The sequence below is a fragment of the Pimephales promelas genome, chromosome 18 (assembly GCF_988280905.1).
Source record: "Pimephales promelas chromosome 18, fPimPro1.hap1.1, whole genome shotgun sequence".
Classification (NCBI taxonomy): domain Eukaryota; kingdom Metazoa; phylum Chordata; class Actinopteri; order Cypriniformes; family Leuciscidae; genus Pimephales; species Pimephales promelas.
The window spans coordinates 29,017,892-29,033,167 of record NC_142786.1 but is presented as its reverse complement, the minus strand read 5'-3'; the positions used below and the strand labels follow the sequence as shown (position 1 = coordinate 29,033,167).

General features: G+C 38.1%; 1 protein-coding gene across 2 annotated transcripts in view; it reads right to left on the bottom strand.

Annotated features, from left to right (window-relative positions):
• Positions 1 to 8,219, bottom strand: part of fndc5b (fibronectin type III domain containing 5b) — a 29,992-nt gene extending 21,773 nt beyond the window's left edge. Inside the window, exon 1 of one of the 2 annotated variants that reach the window (XM_039681010.2) lies at positions 7,928 to 8,219. In XM_039681010.2, the coding sequence (XP_039536944.2) occupies positions 7,928 to 8,050 (123 nt within the window). In that variant the 5' untranslated portion in view covers positions 8,051 to 8,219. The remainder of the gene's footprint in view (positions 1 to 7,927) is intronic. The other variant, XM_039681008.2, reaches the window with a different exon arrangement.
• Between the last annotated feature and the right edge of the window lie 7,057 nt (positions 8,220 to 15,276).

Sequence of the window (15,276 nt, the reverse complement as noted above, 5' to 3'; positions counted from 1 at the left end):
ACAAATCAGCCACAATCTTGAAAAAAAAGCACACAACAGTGAAGGGGTGAATCTATAAAACATCAAATGTGCAAAACACACACATCCAGACACACACACACACACAAACAAACTAACACACTTTTATACACAAACACACCAAAAAATTCAGATATTTTTAAAAATATTTTTTCTATTATGTTCAATGGGGGAAAATTTTGTCATAATTATTGCATTAATACTAATTATATATTTTTTATTTTTTTTTAGAAATTTTCTCAAAACACCAAAAAAGAAAAGAAAAAATATTATAAAAAAACAAGTAAAAAAAAAAAATCATGATTTTTAAATATGAATCCCAGCCTTTGGGTCCATTTGGACCCGAACACCCCGAGTGTGACCCTGAAACGAACAACCCCAGAGGGTTAACTTGAATTACTTTCTTAAAAATGAAGGTCAAGCTGCCTTGAATATATGTGTTACCACCAACTGAAGAGTTGAGGTGTCATACATGATGTTAACACATACTTAATGTTATCTCAGGACAGGCAGAAGACGTTTATTCAGTCTGTCTGAATCCCATCGGTAGCTAATGGGCTTCATGTGAATGTTCTATAGGACCGTGGCTTACAGCCAGACTCCAAACCTAAAGTGTATTAGCCTGTCGGCTGAGACAAACGTGTTTTGAATGTATAGACGTCAAGGCATTCACTCAACCGGCAATCTTGCAATGAGCACTGCTTAGGAATACTGGCCCTTTGGAAAAGTTAATTTGATTCATTTTTCAACTAGTCACATTGAACTCATGCATATTTGCTAGTCGCCCTTGAAGGAAGCAAGAGTTTTTTGTTCTGGTTGTCTTGTGTCAGAGGATTGTGCAGTCAGGCGGGCACTACATAGACCTGCAGCCCTGATTTAGAGAGCCAAGGCTATGAGGTGAATCTCTTGGCTTGGCTTGACTGCGTCCTCTGTCCCTGGACATGGCAGTCCTCGTAAATATTTAACTTAGCACCGCTGTCCCAAAGGAAGCCTAGATGGATATTTATCGGGGTAAGTTTTGGTCAGGAGTTGAAGCTCTGTCACAATGAAAATATAATAGCATGAAGCTATTTAATGGAGACAGAGGTTGCCATTTAGTTTCAGAGTAAATGCAAAGATTTTTTGTTTGTTTATATAAGGCCATCAGGTACTGTAGGTTTTTAAAATCAGATCATGAGTCTGAAAAAAAAGAAACTAGCAGCTTAAACCAAATGTTTCAATAATTCATTGACCTGTGTGAACATATTTCTTACTGAAGGCTACAGTAATTTAGCAAATCTCCCTTATTATGGAGAGCAAAACACTGAGCCTCTAATAAACAATTCAGTGATGACAGGAGGCAGTTTTAAATGAAGTTTATAAGCTCAGGCTGACCTCGACTGCGAATATTAAACCTTGAAGTTGAGATTAAAATCCCAGTCTGATCCACACATCCATGGCCTGTCTTGAACTCAGAGGAAGCGATGCAAACTGCTCCCCTCCAGCATCTAATAACATCTTAGCTTGGAGTCTGCACTCCACCTGAGTCTGACTGCCTCTTATTTTCAGAAATACTTAAGTATACTCTTGTGTGAGAGTAATATCATGCAGTGAGAATCCACCATGCTAATTTTATGTAATGACCATGCGTCAGAGACAACATTATTTCGTCAAGAGGCTAACATAGCATAATCAGAAAGAGCTTAATTTTAGCATTTTCTCCAACACAATTGCATGCCATTTAGCAACACAAGTTATCCAGCTTTTAATGATATTCTAATATCGATCTAGCCAACTGCAATGGGAAACAATTGTCTCATACCAGCCACCGAGCGAATGCAGAGTAACATTATAATATAACTTTCAACACAAATGTATTTTAGCATGATTGTGTTGACCAAGTAAAACAGTGATGCGTTAGCCCACAACTTTAATTCGTCAAATAAAGTGACCCCTGTCTCATCAGATTGTGCTACCAGTATGAAATAAACGAGTAGTATGATTTTACAGTGCAAAATGCCTCATCAGATTGTCCTACCAGCAGGGTTCTCAAGTCTCACGCATTGGCCGTGAGACACACTCATTTCGACCGGTTCACACGCTCACACGCCACACTGTGTATTTCTCACGCTGAAAAGGCAATGCCAACCAAGTTGTCCTGGCTGAAAGCTTTCTAACGTTGTATACGAGGCGCAGGCAAACAAAGTGAAGTTTCCTGCCGCCAGCGCGTATCTCCGCCAGATTGCGTTCGTTACTAGGCAACATATATGCGCGCTGCGTGCACCACTGATCTATACATGACATGTCATTCAGTAGCGCGAACACACGGAAATGGACGGAACATCCTCGGCCACCTTACGTTCGTTACTAGGTAACCAAAAACATCGCGCGAACACATGTGTCGTGATGGAGAAGAAGGTAAGTTGGAAGAAGCTCGTCTAACATTTTTGGGCTAGAACATTTAATATGTAGCCCATCGTACATTATTATTGATGCAGTCAAAAACTCTACAACTACTTTGCAACCAGGCTCAGTTTGGCTATCTTATGTTATCTGAAACTAAGAGAAATGTTAGTGGGTATGGAAAGGAATGAAGATTTACTGATTTTATTTTAAATTATATTATACTGTAATATTAATAGTCTTTCTAGTTACATTAGGGATGTATTACACCGCAGATTGCTCTGGGTAATATTTAATCATTGTCATAATGTTGCATTTGTATTTTTCAAAGATGTCAGGAAAAAAGCAGAAAGATATTTTGTCATTTTGGGCACCAAAGGGTAAGCCCCCTAAAAAGGTTGCCAGATTAGAGGAGGACACAGTGGAAGAGGTGGTGCACTCTAATCTGTCCATTTGTTCTCAATGTCCCACCACACAATAAATCATTCGTCTAGATAGAAGACGCATTCAAAAATCAAAATGCAATTTTTAAAGATTTGTTTGAAACTGTTTGGAGCAATTTGTTATATTTTTGGTTAGCTATATTTGTAATACTTCATTAAAGAGTATTTGATGTGATGAATTGCTCTGTCATTTATTAGATTTACTAGGCCTAATTGTTATAATTTTAATTTGTTCTGGTTAATTATGAACAATGGGTAAAATTGGGGGCGGGGATGGGTGGGGCGGGGCTTCATTATGGCTCCTCCCCTAACCGCGTGTGATCTCACTCCAAGCTTTTGCTCAAACTTGAGAACCCTGCTACCAGTATGAAATAAACGAGTAGTATCGTGTGTGTGTTTATATTTTACACCAAACAATCAAATCAATTCGCCGCCAATTCATCAATTTAATGTGAGAGTAAACAGTTCTCATTACTGCTATTATATCTTTGTATAGTAATAATTGACATAAATAGTGAAAAAAGATCTCGCGCAAGTAGTAAAATATTATGGGCGTGTTGTTCAGCGTGACAAAAATGACGTATTATTGATGTGCGCATGCGCAGTAAGACTTGGTAGGACAATCTGACGGGTAGGATGGAATGTCAGAACACCGGCGGTCCAAAGTGTGGCTTCACTTTTCTAAAAATTAACGAAATCTCGGCAAAATGCAAAATTTGTGACAAGTATTTGTGACAGAAGGATTATTTCCTTCAGAAAGACCGTTGGTTAGCAAGGTTAGCTAAACTTTTTTGACCCTGCCTCTTAAAAGAATCGGAATCGAGAATCGTTAGGAACCGGAATCGAAACAAGGAATTGGAATCAGAATCGTTCAAATTCAAACGATACCCAACCCTACCTGTGAGTGATAAGTCAGTACTTGAACAGTTGCATTATTTCATTAGAACTAGATAAAATAATGTGAATTTAAGTGATCAAACGTAACTAACAAAGATCAAGTTCAGGGAAGGAGAAGCATTAAAGGAGCGGCATGTCATGATGTCATGCTTTATAGTTCCAGTATTTGGCTCTAGGTTTCTCAAGCCTTATTTATTTTTTTGGTTTCTATTTTTATAGATGTTTTATTATGCCTTTCTCTGTTTGTAGTTTCAGTTATTTATTCCTAGTATTTCTTTATCATTTTCTAATGTCAGTGAAATTAGTGTAGTCCCAGTGCTGAGTCAGTTTTTATTTTTGTTTTGCTTTTTTCTTGTTGTTCTCTCTTGTTATCTTGTTGTGTCTGATCCTGTCCTCCATCCAGACAGTGAGACTGATACAGCATCCTCTGCCTGATCTCCAGTCATTATCTGGAGCTTTTCCATCTCCTCAATTTTTCTCCTTTTGACTCCCCTTTCCTACTATTTGGATCATCCTCAACTTTAACCATCCATATTGTGCCTTGTCAATCAAATTCAATCCCTTGGTCATTCTGCATCTGGGTCGTCTTTCTCCATAAGACTGCTGTGAGACAACCTGACACGGCAGTGGCCGACTGCGCCATATAAGCATATTAAAAACTGTTCATTTACCTTTCATCAAATCAAAGAAATCCTGGAAAAAAAAAAATATCAACCTGTTTTCAACATAGATGAACATTATTAATAATAGAGCACCAATAATAACTGAAAATTATTGAGCACCAAATCCGCAATGATTAGGAGCATAAAAGATAAAAACATTAAGAAGTCTCTTTTTTTCAGTTTTTTTTGCTTTGTAATTACAGTGTATGGAGTGCAGATTGATGCGAGAAAGAAAAAAGTAATTTAAAGCAGTTTAGTGTAAGGCAGCAACATAAACATAATTTCCCAATAAACAGCTTTGAGTCTGAGCTGAGTACCATAATGTATTAATATCCTGTGCACCAAATACCGCATCACAGCTCTAAACCAATGAGCAATTCAGGCTTCATGCACCTCACTAAAATACACTTAAAGGGTTAGTTCACCCAAAAATGAAAATTCTGTCAGTATTTACTCACCCTCATGTTGTTCCAACCCCGTAAGACCTTCGTTCATCTTTGGAACGCAAATTAAGATATTTAGGATATTAAGATCGCTCCTGCATACTAGTCCATAGGCTTCTTGAGGGAATGACTTGCTGTCCTCGAAAAGTCATTAAAGACATCGTTAAAATAGTCCAAGTGACTACAGGTGCTCAATCTTAAGTTTATCAAACGACGAGAACACTTTTTGTGCGCAAAAACAACAAAAATAACGACTTTATTTCAACTATTCGTTTATTTCTCCCTCTGCGCGAGTCAGGTTACTAGTTTAATAGCGTAAGCTTCTGTTATTGTACGTCACACACATCACACACATGACCAGTGTCGGCCAATAGTGAGTCTATGTGTGACGTAGCTTTACGCAATCACACTACGATAACTGACTACAGGCCCATGGAGAAGGAAGTGAATAGTTGAAATAAAGTCGTTATTTTTGTTTGTTTTTGCGCACAAAAAGTGTTCTCGTCGCTTGATAAAGTTAAAATTGAGCCACTGTAGTCACTTGGACTATTTTAACGATGTCTTTGATGACTTTTCGATGCCAGCAATAGTCATTCCCTCAAGAAGCCTATGGACTGTATGCAGGAGCGATCTTAATATCTTAAATATCTTAATTTGTGTTCCGAAGATGAACGAAGGTCTTACGGGGTTGGAACAACATGAGGGTGAGTAAATACTGACAGAATTTTCATTTTTGGGTGAACTAACCCTTTAAGACAAATAACAAATAATATACTAAATTCTAGTCCTTGCCTATTTGGGGGCTTTTGTCAATTAAATATTATTGTGATTAATTAATCAATTTTTTGCCATTAAAATCTTTCATTGTCTGACATCCCTAGATTAATATATCAAACACAGAATCTCAAGAGTGATAAATGATAGATTTGCTCTAATATGCAATGCATAGCCCCACTAAACAACATCGGACTCATTACATATTCGCAATGTCCTCCCATAGCTTTGATGAGATGCCTGACACTGTCAGATGAAACAAACATGCGAGAGGAGCGAGGAACTCCGCGTTGCACATTGCGTGGGCATCTCTGCCTTTCATCACAAGCGTCATGACAAAATACAACAGGCCTGTAATAAGACTAAACCGTCATGCAGCCTTAAAGTTGATCAGTTATTCTCCGACATGTTTGTTTCACCTGCTTCCTCTTGCTTCTCTGTATTAGAAAGGGTGTTTGAAACCGTGTTCTTTTCATAATGGTGTGGAAATGTCACTGGCTCTCTTCATTAATATTCCTCCGTCCTGCATCACTGCCAATACCTCAGTATAAAGATGTATGGACAGAGGCTTTGTTGCTTCTCTAGACAACATAAAAGAGAAAAGCAGAGTTCGATGTGCTTTATTAGTGTCTGTTTGTGTGTGTTGTGAGCTGTGGATGTCTATTACTGGTAATCTGTACATAATGTTACACATTAGCAGCTCAGAACAGCACAGTAATCATGTAGCACACGCTGTGCTCTTATTTCAACAAGATATATGGATTGGCCATATCACTTCACAGCATCTCTTTTGATAAAAGAGCCTTTGTTGTGTATTTCTACGCTATTGTAATTTTCAGAATGTCGAAACAAGTGCTAGTGCTACTGATGTGAAATAGACTGTTCTAGCAGACTGCCCTCCTTTACCAAACAACTGATATTGAATAAACTCATAGGTGACTTCCTCTCGAAAACCATGCATTTCAAGTCACCATGAAATCAAAAATGAGTATTTTATATATGGAATATTGCAATGTTTATTATAAATGCTTTAACCGTGCACATCATCATTTTTTTTTATGTGCCCTGGTAAAATCTATCTACAATCACAATAATAGTGCATATTTGGTGTTACATCCACATAAAGCAAGCAGCATGACATCTAGCAAATTCTAGCAAATAATTTAAAATTACTGCCGATACTTTTCACTTTTAGCATTTTTAGGTGTCAGGTGATCCACTCATTTTTATATTTAACCACAAAAAAACAACAACAGAAGTTTAACTTAAAACACACACGCCATATGTGAATCAAACTGCTTAAAACTTACTCATTAGAACCAGTTATTATGAATATTTAAATGTACAAGATGAATGGCCATTAATTGTGGTAGCCACTGGTTTACATTTGTCATAGAAAAGTATTGGCACTTTTATTTATCTCAGGTTTCATATTGAGAAACTGAGTTATACAGCACCTTTAAAAAGGTAAATTATCATTGTAAATCATTTCCAAGCGGTTTAGTCTCAGCTATCCAACAAATTACATCTTAGACAATCTGATATTGCCTGCATGCATTTTTCGTATAACTGAAACCAGCTATTGTTTTATAGGTTTAAAAATAAATAAATAAACAGAATACCATGATTCTTAGATTGTATACAGAGAAAAACATACTAATACAAAACATTGATAGGCAATTTAATGATATATTGCTTAGAAAGGTTAAATTAATGAAGAAAGATAAATGCAAATACAATTGAAGGGGGTGAATTTGTGACCTTGACAAAGTAATCATTATTCTGCTGTAGTTATTTAGCTGTACTAGTTATCAGATCATTAGCCATTTAACGAATTAATTCAGTAGCCTCCTAATCTATGTCTCTGCATGCATCCAGACAAATGCCCTAAATCTCAAATGTGATCTATTGTGCGTTCAAACAGTAATCTCAGTCTACCGGCCAGATTTCTGTCTCTGTGAACAGAATCAATTAGGATCACATGAATTGTCCTCAGCATTTACATGCAGTCTGAATGAACAGTGGAGACCCACGAGCGTCTTGTGCTTCCCAATGAAGGGCTGAACAGGTAGTAGCGCATCATTTATTCATCTCATACCCGCAACCTGTCTGTTCTCGGGAGGGGGAAAATGCTTTTTACTATATATATTGTTTGTAATATAAGGATAAAACAGTTGTCATTCTGTTTATTCGTGCAAAAATAGTGTGAAAGGGTTTCGTATCTTTTTCTGTCTCGCGCAAAAGCCCAATAATGACCATATAGACAAATAACATTCCTGACTAAATGAATACAATCACGCAAACTTACCGGCGTTAACCGAGGAAACGGAGATATAAGCCAAAAACAATAACAGCGCAGCGCACGAGCCTTCAATTCCCCACATCCTTCAAGGAATTCTTCACATTCTGTTCGGAAGACGTTGAATCCCATTTACTCAAACGATTATTAAACTTATAAATCGGCGTCTATGTGTTTAACGTTGACGACTGGTTGCTGTCTTTATTCCCGCATCAGTGCAGAACAGCACTGGATCTAAACTCCGTACTTGCCGCAGAAAGTCGACATGAGGAGACTGTCTGAGCTCATTGGACGACATTTGTCACTATCAACAATGAGGCATAATGTTGTCTTCCTCCAGGGGGCGCTCGGTGGCTCACAAAGCCATCATTTCTCTAAAAACGCATTCAAATTTTAGTTCATTGAGAACATTTCCAAGCTATTTTGTTTTTAAATCGATAAATTCCATATGTTCTATAAATATTCTATATCTGTCATATAACGGAGGTCAGTAACAACAACAGCTGTACAAAGGCTAAATAAAATACCTTATTCTGTAATCACAAACGATTGTGATTGGCCCGTCCTCATATCGCTGAGAAAAGTGGCAGGCTCCGCGTGACAACGCTTTCCAAGTTCCAGCGGTGATCTGGATGATAATTTACACCCGAATAAAGACACTTGACGATCTTCAAAGTAGAAAAGGAATTGAAAATGAAGATTAAGGAGTACTTAGAGTATTATTTATGGGGTCTAAATAATACTCTCCAACTGAGGCTTGCTTGACTCAAATCCTGGTTGAGGCTTTAAATCAAAATTAGAACGGTATTAGCCTAGCCTATAAATAATTTATCAGTACACATCATTATATGTTTTTAACTTCATAATCTTGAATTAAAATAAATTAATTTCCCTCTAGTCTAGCAGCATCTATCCTCTCTGATGACGTGTTTGCTGACGCTAGGGCGGGACAAAGAGTGCCGAAGTGATGACGTCACTTTGTAGGACAACTCGGAAGCTAGCGGCGCATGGGTTCCTTTGATCGAAAAGTTATGCATTTTCCCCCATAGACTTTTGGAAAATCGCACAAAATAAGAACTCTGTGTTTAACAAAGAGTTTTGACCCTTACACGTTTTGTCTATCAAGATAATATTCAAGACTTTAGAGCGAGGGAAACAGGAGTGCTAAAATGCTAACTCACTTCCGCGTTTTGGCCGACAGAGTGACGTCGTAACTTCGGCACTCTAGCAAACACAACAATCAAATCAATTCCCGCCCTACCTTTTTTATCTTGTTTGAGAAGCTACTATTTCACTTTCGATAGGCCTATATGTCACAATATGGAATAAAACTTCCCTTTATGTTAACAACGTCCCCAGTGCGTGACTACATGTAATGTCCTTCCGATATATATCCTTGTTTTCGCATGGGTCCAGTTGCAGTCTCTTTTTTCTGTAGCCACTGCATTTTGCGGGTGAATCTGGTGTCACTGGTGATTGTCATTTAAAGTTTCTGGATCCGCCATCAAATTGATAAGTTGAATTATATCAAGTACTGTGAGATAAGGGCATAAATCTCCACCTCCAACATCCTCACACACAATAGCCTACGAGCCGAGACTCCTTGTTTATGTGTACAGATGTGACGTAATGACGCAAAGACATGCTCGAATCTCCCGCGGAAATCCACCAGTACCACTGGAATTAGAAACATTATTACAAGCTAACCGCTTTGAATCGAGCTAAGACAAGCAGATATTGTTGAACACTGGTTGGTTGTGTATTTTCTTAAATATGTATTTTGGATCATTTTGAACCCAAAAAAATCTACGTACTGCAGCTTTAAATGCCATATTTGAACTCAGGCCTAATCCATGGTTTAGTTCAAGCCCTGTCAATGAATCCGGTCCTTCCTGTTAGGATAAATGATTATCTGGGATAATCCGGCAAGACACACCTCAACCTAATTTTTCCATAGATGTTCCTTTGTAAACCCCCTCAAAGTTATTGTAGGCTATATAGTTTGCAAACTGATTGTAGACAGAAATAATGTCTGGGCTGTTAAGCTCCACCTATTTTAGGACTTCTTTTGTCATGGTGATTTCCATTCTACCCGTGTATTCCATTTCTATGTTGTAGCCAGTACCTAGGACAGCGCAATGAGCGTTGCATGACAGCCTCGGCTTTAATACGCATTGACGGTTTTCGGTGTACAATATAAACAAATGCAAAACAGCTCAAGATGTGATGACTAAGGCTAAATGGATGGTCCAGTGACTGCTGATCTATAGTCATCCTTTGCAGCCCATTTAGTCTCCAAATGAAATTCAGAGTGAAAAGTGCTGGCAGTGTCTTCATCGCTCCCTCTCGCTTGTTCTTGCCAGAATGCTTACTGAGGGAAACCACTCTTCCTAAATTTGTGGAGGTCTTTCCAGCTCTCTCCTTGAACTCTCATGCCAAGTTATGAGAAATAACCTCTACATGTCAAAAGCAGTTGCCACAGAATGACACCACTTTAAATTCACACAACGCACTTTCCATTCATCTGAAACGTTTTCTTTATTCTAATGTACAGTAGTGTTTGTCACTATGCCAAACACAAATATCTACATCTTCGTGTAAACATTAAGATATGCTGACTTTTACAGTTGCAATGCAGATTTTATCAGGCCTATTTACACTTGTGATTTGGGGACTGGTAACGTTTACATGTGGGCTAACCACCTCCTTTGGGATAAATTCTGTTCATCTTGGAGGACATTTTGTTATTTCCTTGGTTGGATAGTTGATAGTCTGGATAGTGACTAAATGTAAATCAATATTAACAACAATGTTGTTATTGTTAACTAAAACTATTAAAAATGGCTTTCAGCAATTAAAATAAAAGTGTAATGTAATGTAAATATAAATAAGAGATTAAACTTAAAAAAAACTTAGAATTAAACTTTGGAAATTATGAGATAAATAAAAAAAAGCCACATAAATAAAACTAATAAAAATGATAAAAGAACACAAAAAAAGTAAAAAAATAAATAAATAAAAGCTCATTCAAAATATTATTAAATAGCTTACTATAATAGTATGCGAATAATATTGAAATAACAGACCCTCACTATCTGTGATGGATGTGTTCAACACTCTCTGCTTTTAATGATTGAACGAGACATTACGAGAGGACAACATTTAGAGACAGCATGTCCCCATCAATTCTGCCATCGATGTGGGAACTTTTTGTCCATTCTCTCTTATTCCTGCCCTTGAGACAAGTAACTCTGGTACAATACGGGACATTCGTCCATCGTTGTGCCAGATACTGAAGGGCTTTTTTTCAGTGTACTGAAGAAAAATCTAATGTTCAGCATTATCCTTCCCTCCTCTCTCTCCTCTCTCTCTCTCTCTCTCTCTCTCTCTCTCTCTCTGCATGTGTTTATATGGCTACTTTGTGTTTAGAAGGCATCACTGGTAAACTGGAAACTGGAGAGAGATTCTGATCAAATGAGATTTTACGGTGTTTGGTTTGAACAAAAACAATTTACATAGCATTTATTGCTTATCACTTTATTGTGTCACACCAGTGTGAGCTGAAGCAGGTTTTATTATTAGTCTCTAGTGGCTTGGGTCACTCTTGACCCCCAGTGAAATTTAATATAGTTGGATCATGTGCAAATGAAATTTTAAACCCGTAACACTCCATAGTACTTCTTCTGGCTGCTGTATTATGATTATTGAGTACAAGAGGCAAATAGCTCTTTTTTTAAAGATCGATACATAATTAGCATTTTGATCTAACAGTTTTACTGAAAATAAATAAATGAGAAAAATCGAATGGCACTTGAGGGAGAGTTTGACCCTTGCTTATAGTTGTTTGTGAGAGAAACATGCTTTGTAGTAATGGAGTGTCCCCTCAGGCTAGAGGTTATGGGAACTACAGTATCAGTAAAAAGAGCTGTGCACAGGAGACGGTGGCTGTTTTCTGTGCCGTCTCATCCAGAAAATACAGAGAAGGAATGCTGAAAGTAGCCTTCGAGGGACTTGAAGTGAGACTGCCACATTTATGTAATGACCATATGGCTTCTGTTTCACTTGGATGCCCAGTTGGATTCTCTCTTTTTTCTTTCTTAAAGGGATAGTTCACCTAAAGAAAGAGCAGTTTGTTATTATCCACCCTCATGCTGTTCCAAACCTTTATTTTTCTTCTGTAGAACACAAAAAAGAGAATTATCCTGGTTGTTTTTTGTCATGCAATTGGTCCCCATTAGAACTGAAGCTTTCGAACTTCAAAAAGGAAACAAGCACAATAAAAACATCCTCAGAAATGATTCATGTGGTTTGTTACTCATCACGTCTTTTGACCATATGTCAACATCCGGCTTTTTAGGGTACCCTTAAACATTGGTTAGATGACGTTATCGGATCCTAACCCTACCCCAGACCTAAACCTACCCCGTCTCCTAACCAACGTTAAAGGTAAAGCGTCAGTTGTATGACGGCCCGGGATCGTCATGTATCCGACGTTTAAGCCAAGGGTACCCTAAAAAGGCGGATGTTGACGTATAGTCAAAAGACGTCAGTTATATGACTTCTTAGAATGAGACTGTGTTATTACTGTATATAAATGATGTCAGAATTAATTTTCTTTGCTGGACTAATTGTTTCATCTCGGCCTCTCAGTTCTTTCCTCTCTCAGGTTCTCATCCTGTATTCGTTTCTCTCTTGCGGATAGAAAGAGAAATGAGGGCACGGTGGTTCTGCACACAGTGAAGTTCAGGGCAGCGGTTTTGGAGAGTCTATAAATTGGCGTGAAGGTGAATCTGTGTCTTGCATTACTGGGGCTGATCCTGAGGGATAACCACACATCTTTGTTTTTTCCAAGCATGAGGCCACAGCTACTACTTCTTCCTGATCCATCTCACGTTCCCCTAGTAAAGGTCCTTGCACACTGACACGAATTCTCGTCCGGATTTTTTGCACGGGTAAAAAATAAATATGACCTCACATTTTTTGCACTGTAGCAAGTATTTTGAATGGTGTATTGACAATTCAGAGCCACCGAATGACAAATTCAAAAAAACGCATACAAAAATTTCGGACTCAAAGTGTGACTTTCAGTATGACTCATATTAGAAGCTTTTAACATGAAATAAAGCACAAATACCTGGCTGGGATTATCATTGTCATACTTTGTATATTTTTGTTCCAGCCGCAAAAAATAGAACATCATTGAACATCATTGTCTAAAAGCCCCGCCTTCTCCGCTACGAAACTAAAGCTGTGACAGTTCAGCTAGTGCCCAACATTTCACACTACATTTTTTCCGGGTTAATTAAGTGCATCATCAGGGTATTTAAAATGGACTTTTTCTAATTGGAATTTCCAGTGTGAACGCACTATTTTTTATACTTCAAAATGGCATAGAATAACATACTTGAATTGGGATGCACCTTGTTTGTAGCATTGCTTTGCATCTGTTAGGACACAGGTTGCTTCTCATTTCTTATTTGTGTGTCTTTGTTTCCTTCCCTCGCTTCCTTTCCTTGCATCTTACTGTAGCTCCACACCCTTTGAATGCGAGGAAAGGATCCATTGTGTTTCCTTACTCATGACTCCGTTGAGTTCGATCGGTTTCCGGGTCACAGCTTGAGGTAGGAGCGAGTTTTTTTTTCTATTATCCACAAGTTTCCTACGCCCCATGAGGCCTTGCGTCAAAAGTGGGCGCGACTTCCGGTTGGAAGTAAACAAAGCGCGATTTGTCATACTTCACACTCGTTCATTCAACAGTTGACAGTCATTCAAGTTATAGCGATCCAAACTAGCTAACGATGTGGGAACACGACCTCAACGAAATTAAAAAGGGTGAAATAACAGTACCTTTACCCTCCGCAGTAGTTGATTGGGAGTATTATAATAACATTATTAATAATCAATACTCATCAAGGCATGGTGACAGACAGTTGTGTGAGCTGACAAACAATTAAAATAAAAAATACACACTTAGTCATTGTGCTTTGGTCGGAGTTTATTCAAAATTATAAATGAATGTGCTGCTTAAATAGATTAACTGGCACATTTGGTATTCTGTCAACACAGGCTTTGATCGTGAGTTTAGGTGTAACATCAGTAGCGAACAGCCAATCACATGCTGATAGAGTTTATAGAATATTAAGAATTTAAACAAATGTACACAGGAAGATTCGTCGTCTTTTGGGAGGTGATGGAAACTACAGTCGTTGGCAGGATCAGAGACGGGCTCTGCAGGATCACTCTGATTTCGTTTTCAGCTTATGTTCAAAACAATCACGTTTAAGCCACTGAATTAGTTTAGTCCGGTTATACATACACCCGCGAACAGCACATGTTGTCCCTGAGCTCCGTAACAACATCTCTCATAAAGATTTGCGTCTTTAAATAGTAAAATAATTCGCCGAAAAACAGCTAGCCTCTTCGCTAACTAACACACAAAACACCATTGGAATGCTACTTCCGCCGCCTCACCGGAAGTTTCACCCACTTTATTTTTTACAGGAGCGCCCCTCGGAAACTTGTGGATAATGTTCTCAGAACATTCTAAACATCCAGGGTTTCGTTTCTCCAAAGCATCGTAAGCCCGAGTTGATCGTAGAACCATTAGCACTTACACTCTCAGAAAAAAAGGTACAAAAGCTGTCACTGGGACTGTGCCTTTTCAAAAGGTAAACTTTTGTCCATTTTAGGTGCTATTATGTACATTTTAGGTGCCAATATGTACATTTATGTGCCAATATGTACATTTTAGGTGCTAATATGGACGTACACTGTAGGTGTTAATATGGACATTTATTTGCTAATATGTACATTTTAGGTGCTAATATGTACATTTTCGGTGCTAATATGGACATTTAGGTGCTAATATGTACATTTTAGGTGCTAATATGTACCATTAAGGTACTAATATGCACCCTTCCCAGATAGCAAACTGACATTGAATCAACGTGGAAATATGACATCGAAACAACGTTGATCTGACATTGTTTTGCTCATCGAATTAACGTTGAACCAACGTCAGATGCGTCATTCTTTCAAAACTAACGGAAAATCAACCTGAAATCAACGCGTTGTTTCAACGTTATGAAAGCAAACCAATTTTCGATTTCATTTAGCTTTGAAGAATGCCGCGTCTGACGTTGGTTCAACGTTAATTCGATGAGCAAATCAACGTTGTTTCAATGTCATGAGAGACGTCGTTTCCACGTTGATTCAATGTCAGTTTGCTGTCTGGGTAGGTACAAAAGCGTACCTTTTGAAAAGGTACAGCCCCAGTGACAGCTTTTGGACCTTTTTTTCTGAGAGTGTGGTCACTATAATCAAATTAGCTCACAATGTTTTTGAAAAACGCAACCCAG